At 43.8% G+C, this 14443-nt stretch overlaps 1 protein-coding gene across 5 annotated transcripts in view; it reads right to left on the bottom strand.

Moving 5' to 3' along the window:
• Positions 1-13567, bottom strand: part of HIVEP1 (HIVEP zinc finger 1) — a 123827-nt gene extending 110260 nt beyond the window's left edge. For 3 of the 5 annotated variants that reach the window (XM_083824339.1, XM_083824340.1, XM_083824335.1), the window contains exons 1-2: positions 12605-12778; positions 10635-10781 (exon numbers count right to left, since the gene is read on the bottom strand). In XM_083824339.1, the coding sequence (XP_083680465.1) occupies positions 10635-10674 (40 nt within the window). In that variant the 5' untranslated portion in view covers positions 10675-10781; positions 12605-12778. Of the gene's footprint in view, positions 1-10634; positions 10782-11647; positions 12195-12604; positions 12779-13422 lie in introns of those variants that run through there. The other 2 variants (XM_083824336.1, XM_083824337.1) reach the window with 2 other exon arrangements.
• Positions 13568-14443: the final 876 nt, after the last annotated feature.

Here is a 14443-nt window from a genome sequence, read left to right as displayed (position 1 = left end):
CTCATACTGAAGAAGGCAATTCTCTTCTAAGATTCAATGCACTAAACTATCACAACATACATACTTAGCTCTGCCTCTTGACAACTGAGAATTACAGGAACATTTTGACATATGTATTTTGCTAATAAAAAATATAGAGTACATTTTTTTAAACATAAGTACTACATACAGCATCGTGTTTCCTTGATAAAACTGGGACAGAAATACTTCTTTCTGTAAGAAATCCTGAAGCGGGGAGAACGGTAAAACCTACTGTCTGAAAGACATGCTCCTCTTCAAAAGGCACAACTGCTAGAGATTCCACAGAGGTAATGGAACAGGAAAACTACCCCAGAAACTGTGCCATTTCTAAACACTTCTTTCTTTTTCCTGGCTCCGTATCGTGTCTGCATCACAATCTTTAGGGTAAGAACAAGTGTGTGATCTCCCCTCTGACCTAGCAGCACTCAGTATTTAAAAACAATACTGCTCAACATTAACTTCTCCTGCTTCACCGCCCCCCAAAATTAAGCCAAAAATCAGAGGAAATCATGCGGTGTGCTCTGGATATTCCATGACTACCACTGCTGGCAGGACTTGAGCCACATATTTCATAGGTAACTAAGAACACACACACTGTTGTTTTGTAGCTACGTTAGGCCACAGGATCCTCCTCAACCACTGCTTTTTCCCTCTGCACCTCTTTCCAAACCTTTTGCAATTTCAGCCCGCTGTGGTCTGCCCTGGGATTTACAAATGGGACTTAGCATGAACTTATCTTTTAAACACGCAGGAATCTGTGGAAAAAATGTTCACAGGGCATCTTAGCCTACCAGCACATGGTCCTTTTTAAGACATTCTCTGCTCGCTGCTTCTGCAGGATATCAAAGATGCTAAGTGCAGTTTAATTCATTAACCAGATGCAACAAAACCTTAAATCAAAGATTAAACTGAAAAGTACAAAGACTTCTTCAACTTTGTCTTCCACTTTTCACACCTTGTGGATCATTAAAAAGACACTTCTTTTTCAGTCACCAAAGGTCATAAGCAAATTGCTATATCAGCATGTTCTCTGAGCAATCTCATTCTGAAAGAATCTTTAAGGACCTTTTAAAAGTTTTTGTACAAAACCAAACAGTCCTGCCTACCCTACTAAATAAGAGCTTCCCCACTTCCCCTACAAATGCGTCACAGAAGGCTCCAAACATCAGCCGTAATTTTTTTCCCTCCTTCTTCTTAATGTAAATATTCTGAGTTATGACACATTTAAACAAGTGGAGGGAAAGACCACGCACTTTGCCCAATTCATCTCACATGGAAATTTAAAGTCCAGTTGATTCATCTCCTTTAACACAGAAAGGAAAACCTTACTTTTCCAACTGAGCAGAGAGCCTGCATTTCTCTCTTCGTAGTCTCATAAGCCATTACTGAGCTAAAATTCTTGCTATAGAAGTCCAACATACCAAAGAATAAGCAAGTCTAGGAAACACATACTTGTATAACCAGCTCCTTGAAAATGTGTAGCTCTAGAAAGTCTCGTTTATGTCTCCCTGCATAAATATTTAGAGCAGTTTGCAATTTTAAATCAAATTGTCTGATCACAAGAAACTCAAACTACATGCCTACTGCACCAAAAGGGAGTCGTTTCAAGACAAAAAATAAACAAACAAAAAGCCCAAAACCAGAGGGCTATTTTTTTTTCTCAACTTCCTGAATGCATGAAGTCAGACTACATGCAGACTGTTTTGGTGATAACAAATGACTGTGGCTAGAACAAAACAGTTTTCACCCACCTCTTCAGCAAGTCACCCACTTACCTACAGGCAGTTGAGGGAGGCACTGCCCACGTTCTCCCTTTGCCAAGGACAGGGAATGAATGCAGCCCGCCAATGCTTGCCTGCAGCAGCAGGTATGTACTTACCTTACAATCCCTTTCGAGCACCATAAAGTAGGCTCAGTGTAAAGTCTGAAGGAAGCACTACTAGGCTACAAATTCCTTTGTTAATTCTTTACTTACAAAGAATTCACTGTAGCAAGATATTTTTAAACGTTTACAATGCTCTTGGAAAGTTTATTTTGCTGTGTAAAAGAGGCCTGTGCAGTAACACAGCACACAACCACAAACTCTGGTGGACTGATGCATACAGAGTTTGAAAATACTGACATGAGTGTCAACAGATAAACTTGCATAGTTTTAAAGTATTAGAAAGATAATTTGAGAAAATGCGAGACCATAAACCTTTGCCTTTTTCCTAGCAGACATTTAAGATGTCGATGATGATAAATCTGCGAGGAGGCTCTGATAACTAAGCCTCTGTAGCCTATCTAGGATTTTGTTATTTACATTTTAATTTCTAATAGTTGCATACTGGAAGCAGCTTTTTCTTTTTTTAGGGAAGTTCACCATCCACTCAGAATGTTAAAACCGATACCTTACATCTCAATGCAAACCAAAATCTATTCTGAGTTGCAAGAATTTAAAAAAAAGTCATCCTTCTGAATGTTCTGAGAAAGCTTGACTCTCATAAAATGTAGCTATTCCTGAGCCCAAAAAACTTGACTCAGTTTCATCCCAGAGCCAACTGTCTGTTGTAATAGAAATGTTTGAAAGAACAACTGCTTACTTTTTTAAGAACAAATCTTACTTTTTGTTTCTCTTTTCATAACCTCTTTTTTTTCCCCCCGAGACATTCCTAACATACTGTGGCTCATACTTCAGCAAATGCCAAATTCTGTAATATTTCTTACTCTTTGCTCAAATAAAATAAACAAGATAGAGAATGTGAAGGTGAGGCACAATTATATATCTGCATTATTTCAACTTCACTTTACTTGCAAAGACATCTAACTGGCTTATAAGATATCTTCAAGCCCCAGATCATGGCTGCTTTTTCATGTCTGTAGGAATTCAATTGTGTTGTGTTTTTTTTTTTTTAACCTGACCCTTCACTAATTTCTTCCAGCTTCTGCCTGATTCTAACCACAATGATATGATTTCTACTCCTTAAAAAGCAATTTGTTCTTTTCTGCCATCAAGAGAGCAGAACCAAGCTGCTTCCTCCATTCTTTTTATCAAAGTCATCCTTGCAGGTGTGTCTTTGCAATCCTTTTACCTGGAACACCATTCTTTTATCCCTGTTCCTAATGTTATTTTAACACCCTCTGAAATCGCCTATTCTTGCCACTGTCTGCATCAAGCAGGCTCACTTTGCATTATCCCCTTCTCCTAATATTTAGCATGCATACGCAGCAATCTATAATATACACATATTCAGAGATGACAGTGCCAGCTGCATTTAAATGTTGTTTGTTTTTAAATTTCAATCTCAGCCATACTTTGTCCATTCTGAATAAAAGCTGTATGCCAAATTTTAGGGGCATTTTTTTATTATTATTATGTTTTTAATTGATGTGTTAACTAAGAAAAGTTCAGTTTCCTCTTGGTTTACTAAAATTCTTTAAGTCGTTCCATTAAGAAGCTCTGTTGCTTCCCAATTTTGAATTTTGTCAGTAGAAGGGGTTTCTGAAGGGGAACAAGATAGGAATAAGGAATAGATCTCATGTTATCCTGATGAAAATACATACCTATTTTTGGGTAATTTAAGAATCCCAAAAAGCTTACCATTTATACACAGCAAATACAGGTTTCCAGCAGAGTTTCACAAGTTCAAGCTGGCATACAAGCTTTGAAAAAAAAAGGGGGGGGGGGGGGGGGCAAGGGGGGAGAAAGAAAGGCAATCTTGTAACTCTACCTACTCTGGGCCCTCCATTTCCATCCCCATGGCTTTCCGACCCTTACACTGGCACAGGCTTTTGTGAGCCCAAGCGACAGAACCACTGGGGTGCAAGAAGGGGTTTGAGCTGAGCCTGTCTTCATGCTCCTCCCTCCCAGGCTTCAGGGTGCGCAGCATCGGGGATCTGATCCAGCATAATAGGCACCCCCTGCCCTCGGTGTTAGCATAGCTAAAGTGATCTTGAAACCACCTGGGAAACTATGACCTTAAAGATGTTCCTCTCTGAAGGCTTTTCCTGCACTGAGTATTCCCTCCTCACTGCAGGGGCTTTCTCAGCAGCAGCTCCAAACTCTGCAACATTACGCTACACACAAGAAGAAGGATATTACAGAAACCGGCATAAACATTTAAAAACTGTAAGAGCCCTAACAGCTCTCATACCAGGAACAAATGCAGCAAAGCTCACCAATGGGAGAGGTTTCTCCCTCTGCTCCCTCATGCCTGGTCCACGGGGGATACATCACTGTGGTACACAGCCCACATGGTGTGGTCCCACTGTGGTGGTGACTCACATGGGAAGTGCTGCAGTTCAATAAGATGGATTTTCTTGGGTTTTCTGGTTTTTTGTTTTGTTTTTCCCCCTCCAGTTTACTATTTTAACAGCTAAGAAGCCAAATTTAAGAACATCTTCTAAATGTTAAGATGGTGAAGCCAAGTGCTAAGAAGTCACAGAATGCCAAAAGTAAGGTTGTTTACCCAAACGAAGTCAGTTTGGCTCTGGGCCTTATTCACAGCACACGCCAAATACAAGACTACCAGTTTCTTCATCATCTTTTCTGTTGTTTAGCCACCGAGCAGCTGCTTCACAACACTGACAACTTTATCTTTCGAACCCTTAGAAGCTGATGCGGTGCTTGTATCTCCAGTTTACAGGCAAGAGACAAAAGCATGGAGAGATTAACAGATTTGCCAAAAGTTTTGACTAATCTCAGGTCACCTAGCCCATGATTTTTTTTTTTAAAGGTACTTAGCACTTTTACATCTACAACTTGGAAATAAGCGGACCAACTGCAGTTGCAGAAACTCAGAATTTGTGCCTTGGCATCTCAGCTCTGGCAAAATGCAGAACACGATTACCAGTTGGCTGCAAAAATCTGGTTTAACAGAATTGCTCAGCCTCACACAAGAAGCTTGGAAGCAGAGGCAGGAACAAAATGCAGCTCTCTCAAGGCAGTACAGTCTTATCCACCCTACCATTCTTTCCTCTCTTGCAATCCCCTCTCAGCAGACATTTTTCCATTGCTTGTGACCACTGATGTAAGGGGCCCAACCATCCTGCACAGCAAATAGGACTAGACCCAGTCAAAAAAACACTTAGATGATCAAATTTTGGGATATATAACAGGGAGATGGGGACAGGACAGGTAAGGGGAAAAAGGGTGGCAAACCACAGCTTTAAATCCAGCCTTTATACACTGCAGTGTATTTCAGACAGTTTTTCAAACGTAAAGATGTATATTATTCACATTACAACAGAATTTACGGGTTGCAGCCAAGAAGCTCTCTAAGGTGCAAGGACATTTATACAGCACAGTAGGAAACAACTCTCAGCGTGAAGTTCTCACACTCCAAACAGGTAAAACAAATCCCCGCAAAAATAGAGAAATATTATCATTCCACACCCCAGACAAGAAACACGAGGCACAGAGAGACTACTTCCGTGGCCTACAAGAGATACATGCAAAGTCTATGCATTGCATTGTGGGAGGATCTTCTGGCACTTTGGCTGACAGCATACCTACAGAGCCACCTGTACCTTCTACCTTCATGAGGGAGATTTTGGCTTTTTAGTTGTTCAGGTATTGGAAACAACCCAACACACAGAAACCATAACTGCTGCCAAATGAATGGGGATTTCTATAATAAAGTCACCAAGTCAAAGCTCTGACTTCTTGTTCCACCTGCATCACACATGCTCCATAAGTTTGAGCAAAATACTTATCTGGACTTTCTCTACAGTGTCTTTAGGGATGTCTATGGGTACGCTACAGGGCACAACACACCAGCACTTGTGGTGTACCAACACCACAACAACGGAGCCTCAGAAATACCCTAAAGCATTTTTCTGTCAGAAACAGCACTATGGCCCAAAAGTCAAATATAATGCCTGAACATTTCTTTTGAACTGAGCAAGCGCAAGTTACAGAAGTGAGTCTTAAAAAAATATTAAAAAAATAAAAATGAAGACTTTGCAAATCCTTTGATGAAAATCATGAGTTAAAGCACAGCACAATGATCACTTCTCAGGTTTTATAGATGACATGACCAAACACTAATGAGAAATGTTAACCTGTCAGTTTTCAATGTAGACAGGCCTATTTCAGTACTGAAAGCACATTAAAATTTTAAACCAACTCCAAGAGCCTTTACTAAATTACACTTAAGAAGTATCAGATACTTCATTCTTGTGGAAATCATCGGACCCAGAACGTACCCAGCTTTCCAGCCAACTTAGGCACACTTTTCAGATTACAGCAAAGCTATCAAGCTATTGAACAACACAATTTATATTATACCTGCACTTCTTTAACAACTACAAAGCGTTAAAACCTTTGAAAACAGATCTTGAACTTTATGGGCCCATCCACCATTTGTTTGGAATGGAAATATTTGATTGAGAAGAAAAAGTAGAAACAGCAACAATTTATATTCCTAAAAATAAAGAGAAGCTTGTCTAGGAAAAAGACAAAGTTAAAAATATTTGTTACATTTTTGTACTAGTGCATCAGAGCACTGTGCTGAACACTGCACAGATAATAAGTAAGTTTTCAATTTGAACTCTGCAATTGGGTATGCCTAAGTAAACAAAAACATGAGTTGTTTTTCCTCCTATATCCTCAGAACCATCTGACAACAAAACCAAGCCCACTCAGCTCTGCTAAAAGCATGATTCTCTAATGTAACTGTACTTCTGGGAATACATTACTGCTTCTGTGAAATGTTTTGTTACATCCGTGTATCAACTGGCCATGTAAATATATGGTGTGACTGCATGCAAAATAGTCTTTTACAAGTTATGTAAAACTTAACACAACAAATAAAGTAAATTTAGGACCAATGACCTCTGGATGTCTGGCAAGCAGTACTTTCTCCAGCCTCCCTCCTGAATGAGATGGATGTTTTCCTCTTTCACAACACACTCCTTTTCTGGGGGAGATGACAATGCTTTTCGTTAACAACATGATAATGTGTCTGAGATTAGCTTTTTTTTTATTATTTTTTTTTAAGAGACTAAAACAAGGTCAGGAACGCCTGCTTATTTGCTCCATTTCAGTTGCATAGCTGACTGGTAACTCAGATAGATGCCAGTCTTTTCCCAGGCATGCCTTTAGCCTTCGTTTTTGAAACTACGAAGTATTTTCTGGAACTTGAATGCATTCAAATCATATCCTTTTGAGACCCGCAAAAACATAATTTATCTCCAACTTTAGCCACTTCTGGGGATGGCTACAATTATTATTAAATTAGTCAGGAGACATGCAAGTCTGATACCATGCACAACAGCCCTTACCAAGGCAGTCCACTGGTGATGCTAACATTTTTTACTTGAGGATGTATTTGCAGCAAGAAGCCGGGAAGACTGACACGTCTAAACAAAATAATGAAACGAGCACAGCACAGCAGATGCCTTATTGACATAAGGCATCAGATATAACACGCTTGTTCAGCCGCAGTCAGGCATTAAAACCATGTGACAAGCACACAGTCATGAAAACAAAGAGCCAACTAATTTCATTTTCTTTTTTAATTTATTTACAAAGAAATGTTTCCTATATCCTGCCCTCTTGATAACAGTTTGTTGTGTTTTTTTTTGTTGTTGTTGTTTTGTTTTTTCCTGCTGTAAAATTAGTTAGTATACTAACTATACTATATACTGTATTGACTCATCTATAAACAGACAGCAAAAGACAAGATAGGGGGTGAGGGTAGGGGACCTCAGCACACACAAAAACACACACACACACAAAAAGAAACTTGATCTTCACTGTGGAACACTTCAGGGACACTTCTAATTTGTCAAAGACTGTCTGCTCTCTCAAAAGCATACAAAATAAGTAAAATAGAGCCATGACACAAAAAGAAGAGCCTTCAGGTTACTTGCCAAATTCTTACATTTAGATCTACGTATTAAGCAATGCCATTTCATTTTCCCCAGACAATAAAGCTGCTTACAGTAAGCACAGGCAATATTAAAACTTTAAAAAACTTATTTCTGTGCTGATGAAAATCACAAATTAACTTTTTTACGGGGTGGGGAGAAGTAAAGTCATGGGTTTGCTTTTGTTTTAGAATTTGTGTACATACTTTAGGTTCTTGGACTTGGTTGCTTACTCTCGAGGCAGACTTGGACTGCAAGTACAAACCAAGTAACTCGTCTGATGCACAGCAGAGTGGATAGACAGTGTCAAGGGTTGTTCAGCAGCGCTCTCTTAGAAAAGATAAACATTGATGGGCTCCAGACATGGTAAAGCTACTGGCAACTTGACTGCGATGGGGCAACCAGAGGGGTTGAGACAAGGAAGGGAGAAGCCAGGTAAGGTTACCGTGTTCTTTGTACATAGTTCAGATAGTAATAATTAGGTGTAGACAATGTAAACATAACTTTTATCCTAAAAATAAAAGCTACTTAACCTTACATCTTTGTCTTCCAAAGGTTATAAAATTTCAGAGTTTGCTGAGTTCCACCTTAGACCACAGACGTGTATTCTTTTTGCAGATCTAGTTATTATCTGTACCAATCAGCATAAATTAAACATCACATCTACAATGTATACTTAAAAGTTTTAATGGTTAAGACTCCCAATTTAAGTCTGGTCTAACCTTCCATACACAAATGTAAACTGCCAGAAAGCAGAGCTATACAATCTTTCAGCCTCCTCAAAATCCATCAAAACCCGAGGTTTTCAGCATTTTCTGTGGTATTCTCAGAGACTGATAAAATAACTAAAACTGAAATCCAGTTTTCCTCATTATCAAGACTAAAAATGGAAATAGGGCATCACTAATGAGAAGTAAACTGATTTTTCAAATCACTTCACCTCTAATAACCTACGGTAGCAATAAATGCTTACAACATGTTGAAGTTCTCAGCACCTATGTAGTTTCAACAATCATTTTTAACTGTTAATAAGAGGTTCCAATATCATTTCAAATTATGGGCTCACTGTATACCTCTATTTCCCCTCCCAACATTTAACCCACCTTAATTTATTCAAAAACCTCTACTAGTTGTAGAAAAACAGAAACTGATAAAAACTGCTATTAGAGGGGTGATAAAAGCTAAATGACTGGGGAAATTATGCAAGGCAAAAAATAAGTAATTTATTTCTTACACGATTAGGAGTTTAATTAGATTATTTATTTTAAATGTTTTCAGTTAAATGAATACAAAGCTACAAAAAAGCTTTACAGTAGACTTAACTCCTATTAAGTTCAAAGCAGTACAAGAGTGGATACCAGAGCACTAAAATTAGATCACTTTTATATTTGATTGGCAAACATTACATCAATTACATCAGCAACTTGGTAAGCAGCAATACTGAAACTTGGGGTCTAATTTATTGCTTTAAGTTCAGTTAGAATGGTAAGTGGCATCACCTAAATGCAAGGCACTGCAAGGTGCCCACTGCTGCTTTTTCCCCTCTCCTGATCCGTGATGGAGGTTTATCCATCACCCTGTTCCACATTTCCTGAGTGAAGGCACTGCAAAAACATCCTCTGCAGCAGAGATGCTTACTGGTAGCAGTGACACAGTTCACAGACCCCCATGGTTTTTGATACAGCTGTATACACTAGCACTTAAGAGCCTCTCAATTGTAAACTAAGTGAAACACGTGCTTATGACTGTTGGGTTTTGGAGCTTTTTTTTTTTTTTTTAAAAAAAAAGTTCAAATGCTGTTCCTGCCATTAGAAGTTTATGTTGACATTTGTGGTTCTGTCCTTGCTTTTATTTTCTGAAGGGATGCTTCCCTGCCTACCACAGCAGTGAAATTCACCTTAAGAAAGCTGATGACAGCCACGTGAGGGGGGTGCACGTGGAAACATGTTCTCCCAACAGCTACATACGAGGCCGACGGTGGAAGCTTGTCTTCCTTCCACATACATGTCTGCTTTTCAACTAATCTATATTTTTCCCCTCATTTAATTCCCCCAGGGCCACTTTGACCACGACAGCAACAAATAATCAAAGGATCGGATTGCTCACATTCATCTGCCCATCCTGGGCTCTGTTAAGCATGCCAGGATTTTGTTCCAGGAGCCACCTGGACATCTCAGCCTGTCAGTTTGCGGAGCATGTCCGTTACACACTTGCTCCCTTCTGCAGCCAGTAAGCTCAGCTGCGTGAAGGCAGGCCAGCGAGGAGACCAAGGTCATACCGAGTGACTCCTGTGGTAGCATGGACGACAGAGATGATAAATAGTGGGAAGGCACACACGGGAGAGACTGATCCCCTCCAAAGCAAGCCAAACCAATTACTATCAAGAAAAACAATGACTGGCAGCCAGATCTCAGGCTGCATTTTACATTGCAAACACTTCCAATCTCCCGGTATATTTCAACTGTAAATTTTCTGGCAAGGAAACTGTGTCATCTTTTGCTTTTTCAGAGTTCAAGCTACTTATTATTGCTCTAATCTGGAGGATATCAAGAACACAGTCGTGCACACACACTACAGCAATAAGAACAGATCCCACTTATTTCTCTCAATATTAGAGAAGCATCCTGGATTACTCCTAGAATTTGCTGGCAAGATATTTTGGGGTCAAAACAGACTTCATAAGTACACATTTCTTCAGCCTCATAACTGGAAACGCAACCAAGTTTCGCAAACGCTTTTTCTCTCTGTGGAGAGCTACATACCTCTCAGATTTCTTGGATGTATCTGCTTTGTCCGCGGCATTTTCCTCTAATCTCTTATACCACTTTTTCCTCTCAGAAACGAAGAGTACAGCAAGCAGAGAGATGGCAGCGCCATAAACTTGTCAAAGGGGTAAATTAATCCACATGCTAAAAAAAATAAAAGAGAGAAGTTAGGAGATGTATACAGCATTAAGAAGGAAAACAAAGATACTTATCAGCTCCCTTTCACCCTAAAACAGTTATGGAAATTAGCGATGACCAAGAAATATTTCTGTATCCATCCCTTTATGGAGCAAGATGTTCCACTACCGTAAGAAAATTAAATGAGGGTGAAACTCCTTTTGGGATTACTCAGGAGGCATGAGAAAACTAAGATACTTTTCCACATTCGTCAGCTGTTTTCTAGCCAGAAAATGTCTTCCAAAAACTTGTGCCCCATGTAAATAATTCTGGAAAACTAAACAAAATTTGACATCAGGCTTTAAGATAATACACGCTCTTCTCTCGGGGAGAAGGCAGAGTGAAGGACAAACACAGACTGCAGCAACAATAATCCACCCTATCTACAACACAAGGAAGCCTCGGGTTCCCCCACTTGGGGCTTGCAGGTCCAGAGGAACTCCTCAGGGGAGGTTTCTGGTAAAATACCATGAACAGAACAGAACCACATGGGCCCTTGACCCAGCTACAAGCTGTTGCACAGCCACTTTCTGCCCTGCCACCCTCCCAGCTAGCTGCAACAGTCCCCGCATTTGCGGGAGGCTGCAGCCAGCAAAGGCCAAGCATGCACAAACCCCACAGATGGGGGAATTTTTTAAATATTTTTTCAACAGCCAACGCACCAGATTTTGTACTGAAATGGTACCGACCCACATGTGCATCCCCAAAATTACACCTTATTCAACGTTAACAAAGCTTTCTCACTTTTCAGATGTTCTTATGATTTACTCCCAGTTTAAAGAGCAGTTTGTTTAATTTCCAAAATCCCCCCAGACCTATAGCAAACTACTTACACAGATCTTATGAAAGAGAAAACAAGTGGTGTAATCCCCCTGTTCCAGCTAAACAAATCGAAATGCCGATCACTTCTTTTTATAGCAATACCACCTCGGATAGTGAGATTTTCTTAATTAACACACGGAAGAATTTCCCTGAATTTCTACAAACCCCTCAATGGCCCTTAATATGGACAAGATGATTACAGAGAGCTACTTAAGGGAGGAAGCATGTAGGATTTTTAGCATTTAAGCATTAACTTGGGGGGGGGGGGGGGGCGTTAAGCCAGGCGAAGTTTTTGTTTGTTTGTTTTATTTTTGTTTTTTTTATAAAAACGAAATTCAAACCCCCTTCAAGCAGACTTCTCGCCGCCACCCCTTCGGTCTAGAGGCCGCTGGGGAGCACGAGCATTAATTTTTAACGCTTCTTTTGTCTGTTGCAGCAGGAAGAGGAGCCAGGCAGGGGAAGAGGCTGGCACAAAGGAGGGCTGGGGGCTGCCGGCTCTGCCCCAGGGGCTCCTCGCCGGGACATTTCGAGGAGGGGAAAACCAGGATCAAACTTTGGGGGGGACAGAGATGGAGGGGGGGGCGCAGAAGTGGAGGGGATATAGGGGAAGGGGGGAATGGGGGGGTATAGGGAGGGGGGAGGGGAAGGGGAGGAAAGGAAATGAGAAAGGAGGAAAAAAAAAAAGAAAAAAAAACATGAATGAAGAGAGAGGGAGGAGCCTGGGAAAACCCCTCCGCAACGCCGCGCCGAACAAAGCGCTGCGCACACGCCGGGCACTTGGGGGGGGGGGGGGGAGGGGGGAAGGGAGGACACAACAGCACCATAGAAATTAAATTAAAAAAAAAAAACAAACACGGGGGGCCCCACGGGGGGTTGTGGGAAGCAGAGCCCGTCCAGTACCCCCCCAACCCCTATCGGTGCCTCTCCCTCCCTCCTTTCCCCTCCCGCTCCCGGGGCCCGCTGCAAACCTGGCGGAGGCTGATGGCGGCGGGGAGGCCGGCGGGAGGGGGATGTGTGGGGGGGGGGGAGGCCGGGAGCCTCCTTCACTTGACAGCCTCAAACACAAACATGACCCAGCGGCGCCGCCTCGCACGGCCTGCCTGCCTGCCTGCCTCCTCCTCCTCCTCCTCCTCCTCCTCGCGCCGTGGCCCCCCCGCCAGGCTCCGCCCCCCCGGGCTCCCCTCGGGGAGAGCCGCGCCGTGACCGGGGCAGGGAGGGGAAGGGAGGGGAAGGGGGGATGCTCGAGGGGGGTGGGGGGGGCGTTACCCTCCCTCACTTTCTATTGCAGGAAGCGGGTGACGTCACCGGGTCTCCCGGCCCCGCCCCCCTTTGCCCTCCCTCCCCCCCGAGCCCGGAGGTGGGGGAGGGGTCACCGAGGGGGTTTCCTCGCGGGCCGCTGGGGGAGGGGCGGCGAACACCCTGTCCCCCCCACTTCTTCCCCTCCCCTCCCCTCCCCTCCCCTCCCCTCCCGGTGCGGGGACCGCCCCCGGCCCCTATAATGGGGGACCCCCCCCAAGAGCAGCCCTATTAAGCACCAGATGCCCCCTCACCATTCACCCCCCCACCCCAAAAGTTACCCCCCCCCCAAAAAAAAAAAAAAAAACCACAAAAAAAACCCCACTGCCGTCGGTCGCGCTCCCCCCTGCCCCCTGCCGGCCCCCGGGGCACCGGCACGGCCACGCAGCGCGGAGGACCCCGGAGGTTCCTCCCTCCCTTCCTCCGTCCGCCCGCCCTCCCGCCCGTCCCCACCGGGGCGTCACCCCCCGCGCCCCTCCGGGGTACTCACCCCCGCACCCCCCAACTTTCCATGCCGGCGCCGAGCCCCTCCGCCGCCGCCAGTGGGCGGGGGAGGAAATCCGAGGGGGAGGCGCGTCGGGCTTGCCCCTTTTTTGGCCCGGGGGAGCGATGCGGGGGTGGGGATGGGGACTGGGGGGGGTGGGGGATGGGGACGGCCCCCCGTGCGGAGAGGGACAGGGAGGGCGGGGCTCTCAGCGCCGAGAGGAGGGTGTCTTTGGGGGGGTGTCTGTGCTCCCCCCCCTTCTTTTTTTATTTTTATTTTATTGGGGGGGGAGGGGGGAAGGTGTTGGCAGCTTTTCGGAACCACTCAAGTTTTCCGTCAGCCCCAGCGCACACCACCCTCAGCGTATAAAACCCCAACGAAATAACTTAATGCCTCCTCCCGCTCCCACGCCTGCACTCCCCCGGCCTCCAGCCGCCCAGCAGCCTCTTCGCCTGGAAGTTTGTAGCACCCAGACCAGCCCCTGCTGACCACCATTTCCAGAGAGCCCCCAGTTTTGCAGGGGGCCCTCTTTCAAGCTATATTTGATCATGGGAGGCTTTCACGAGTGCTGCCTTTCACACAGGAGAAACCAAGGTGGGGAGAGGCAGTCACTCACTGCAGAGCGGGGTACAGACATGAAACCAGAGCTTTTGGTCACAGTCTCAGCCTTTTTTCCTCTTCAGGTCCCTTAATCTCCACCTTGAAAACATGTGTGGCTTGCAGCAGTGGTGGGCTCCCTGCTGGAGGCAGAAGCCAAGAGGATAATCCATCTGCAAACCGCTAGGCTAGTCTGCAGCCGGACAGTAAGGCTGAGGTGATGTTCCTTGCCATTGTTAATTAGAGATTCATGGGAGGATGGGACCCTCAAAGAGCATCACAGAATCACAGAATCGTCTATATTGGAAGAGACCTCCAAGATCATCTAGTCCAACCTCTGTCCTAACACTAACAAGTCCTCCACTAAACCATATCACTAAGGGCTACATCTAAACGTCCTTTAAAGACCTCCAGGGATGGCGACTCAACC

The sequence above is a fragment of the Anser anser genome (assembly GCF_964211835.1).
Source record: "Anser anser genome assembly, chromosome: 2".
Classification (NCBI taxonomy): Eukaryota; Metazoa; Chordata; class Aves; order Anseriformes; family Anatidae; genus Anser; species Anser anser.
This window is presented reverse-complemented; position numbering and strand designations above follow the sequence as displayed.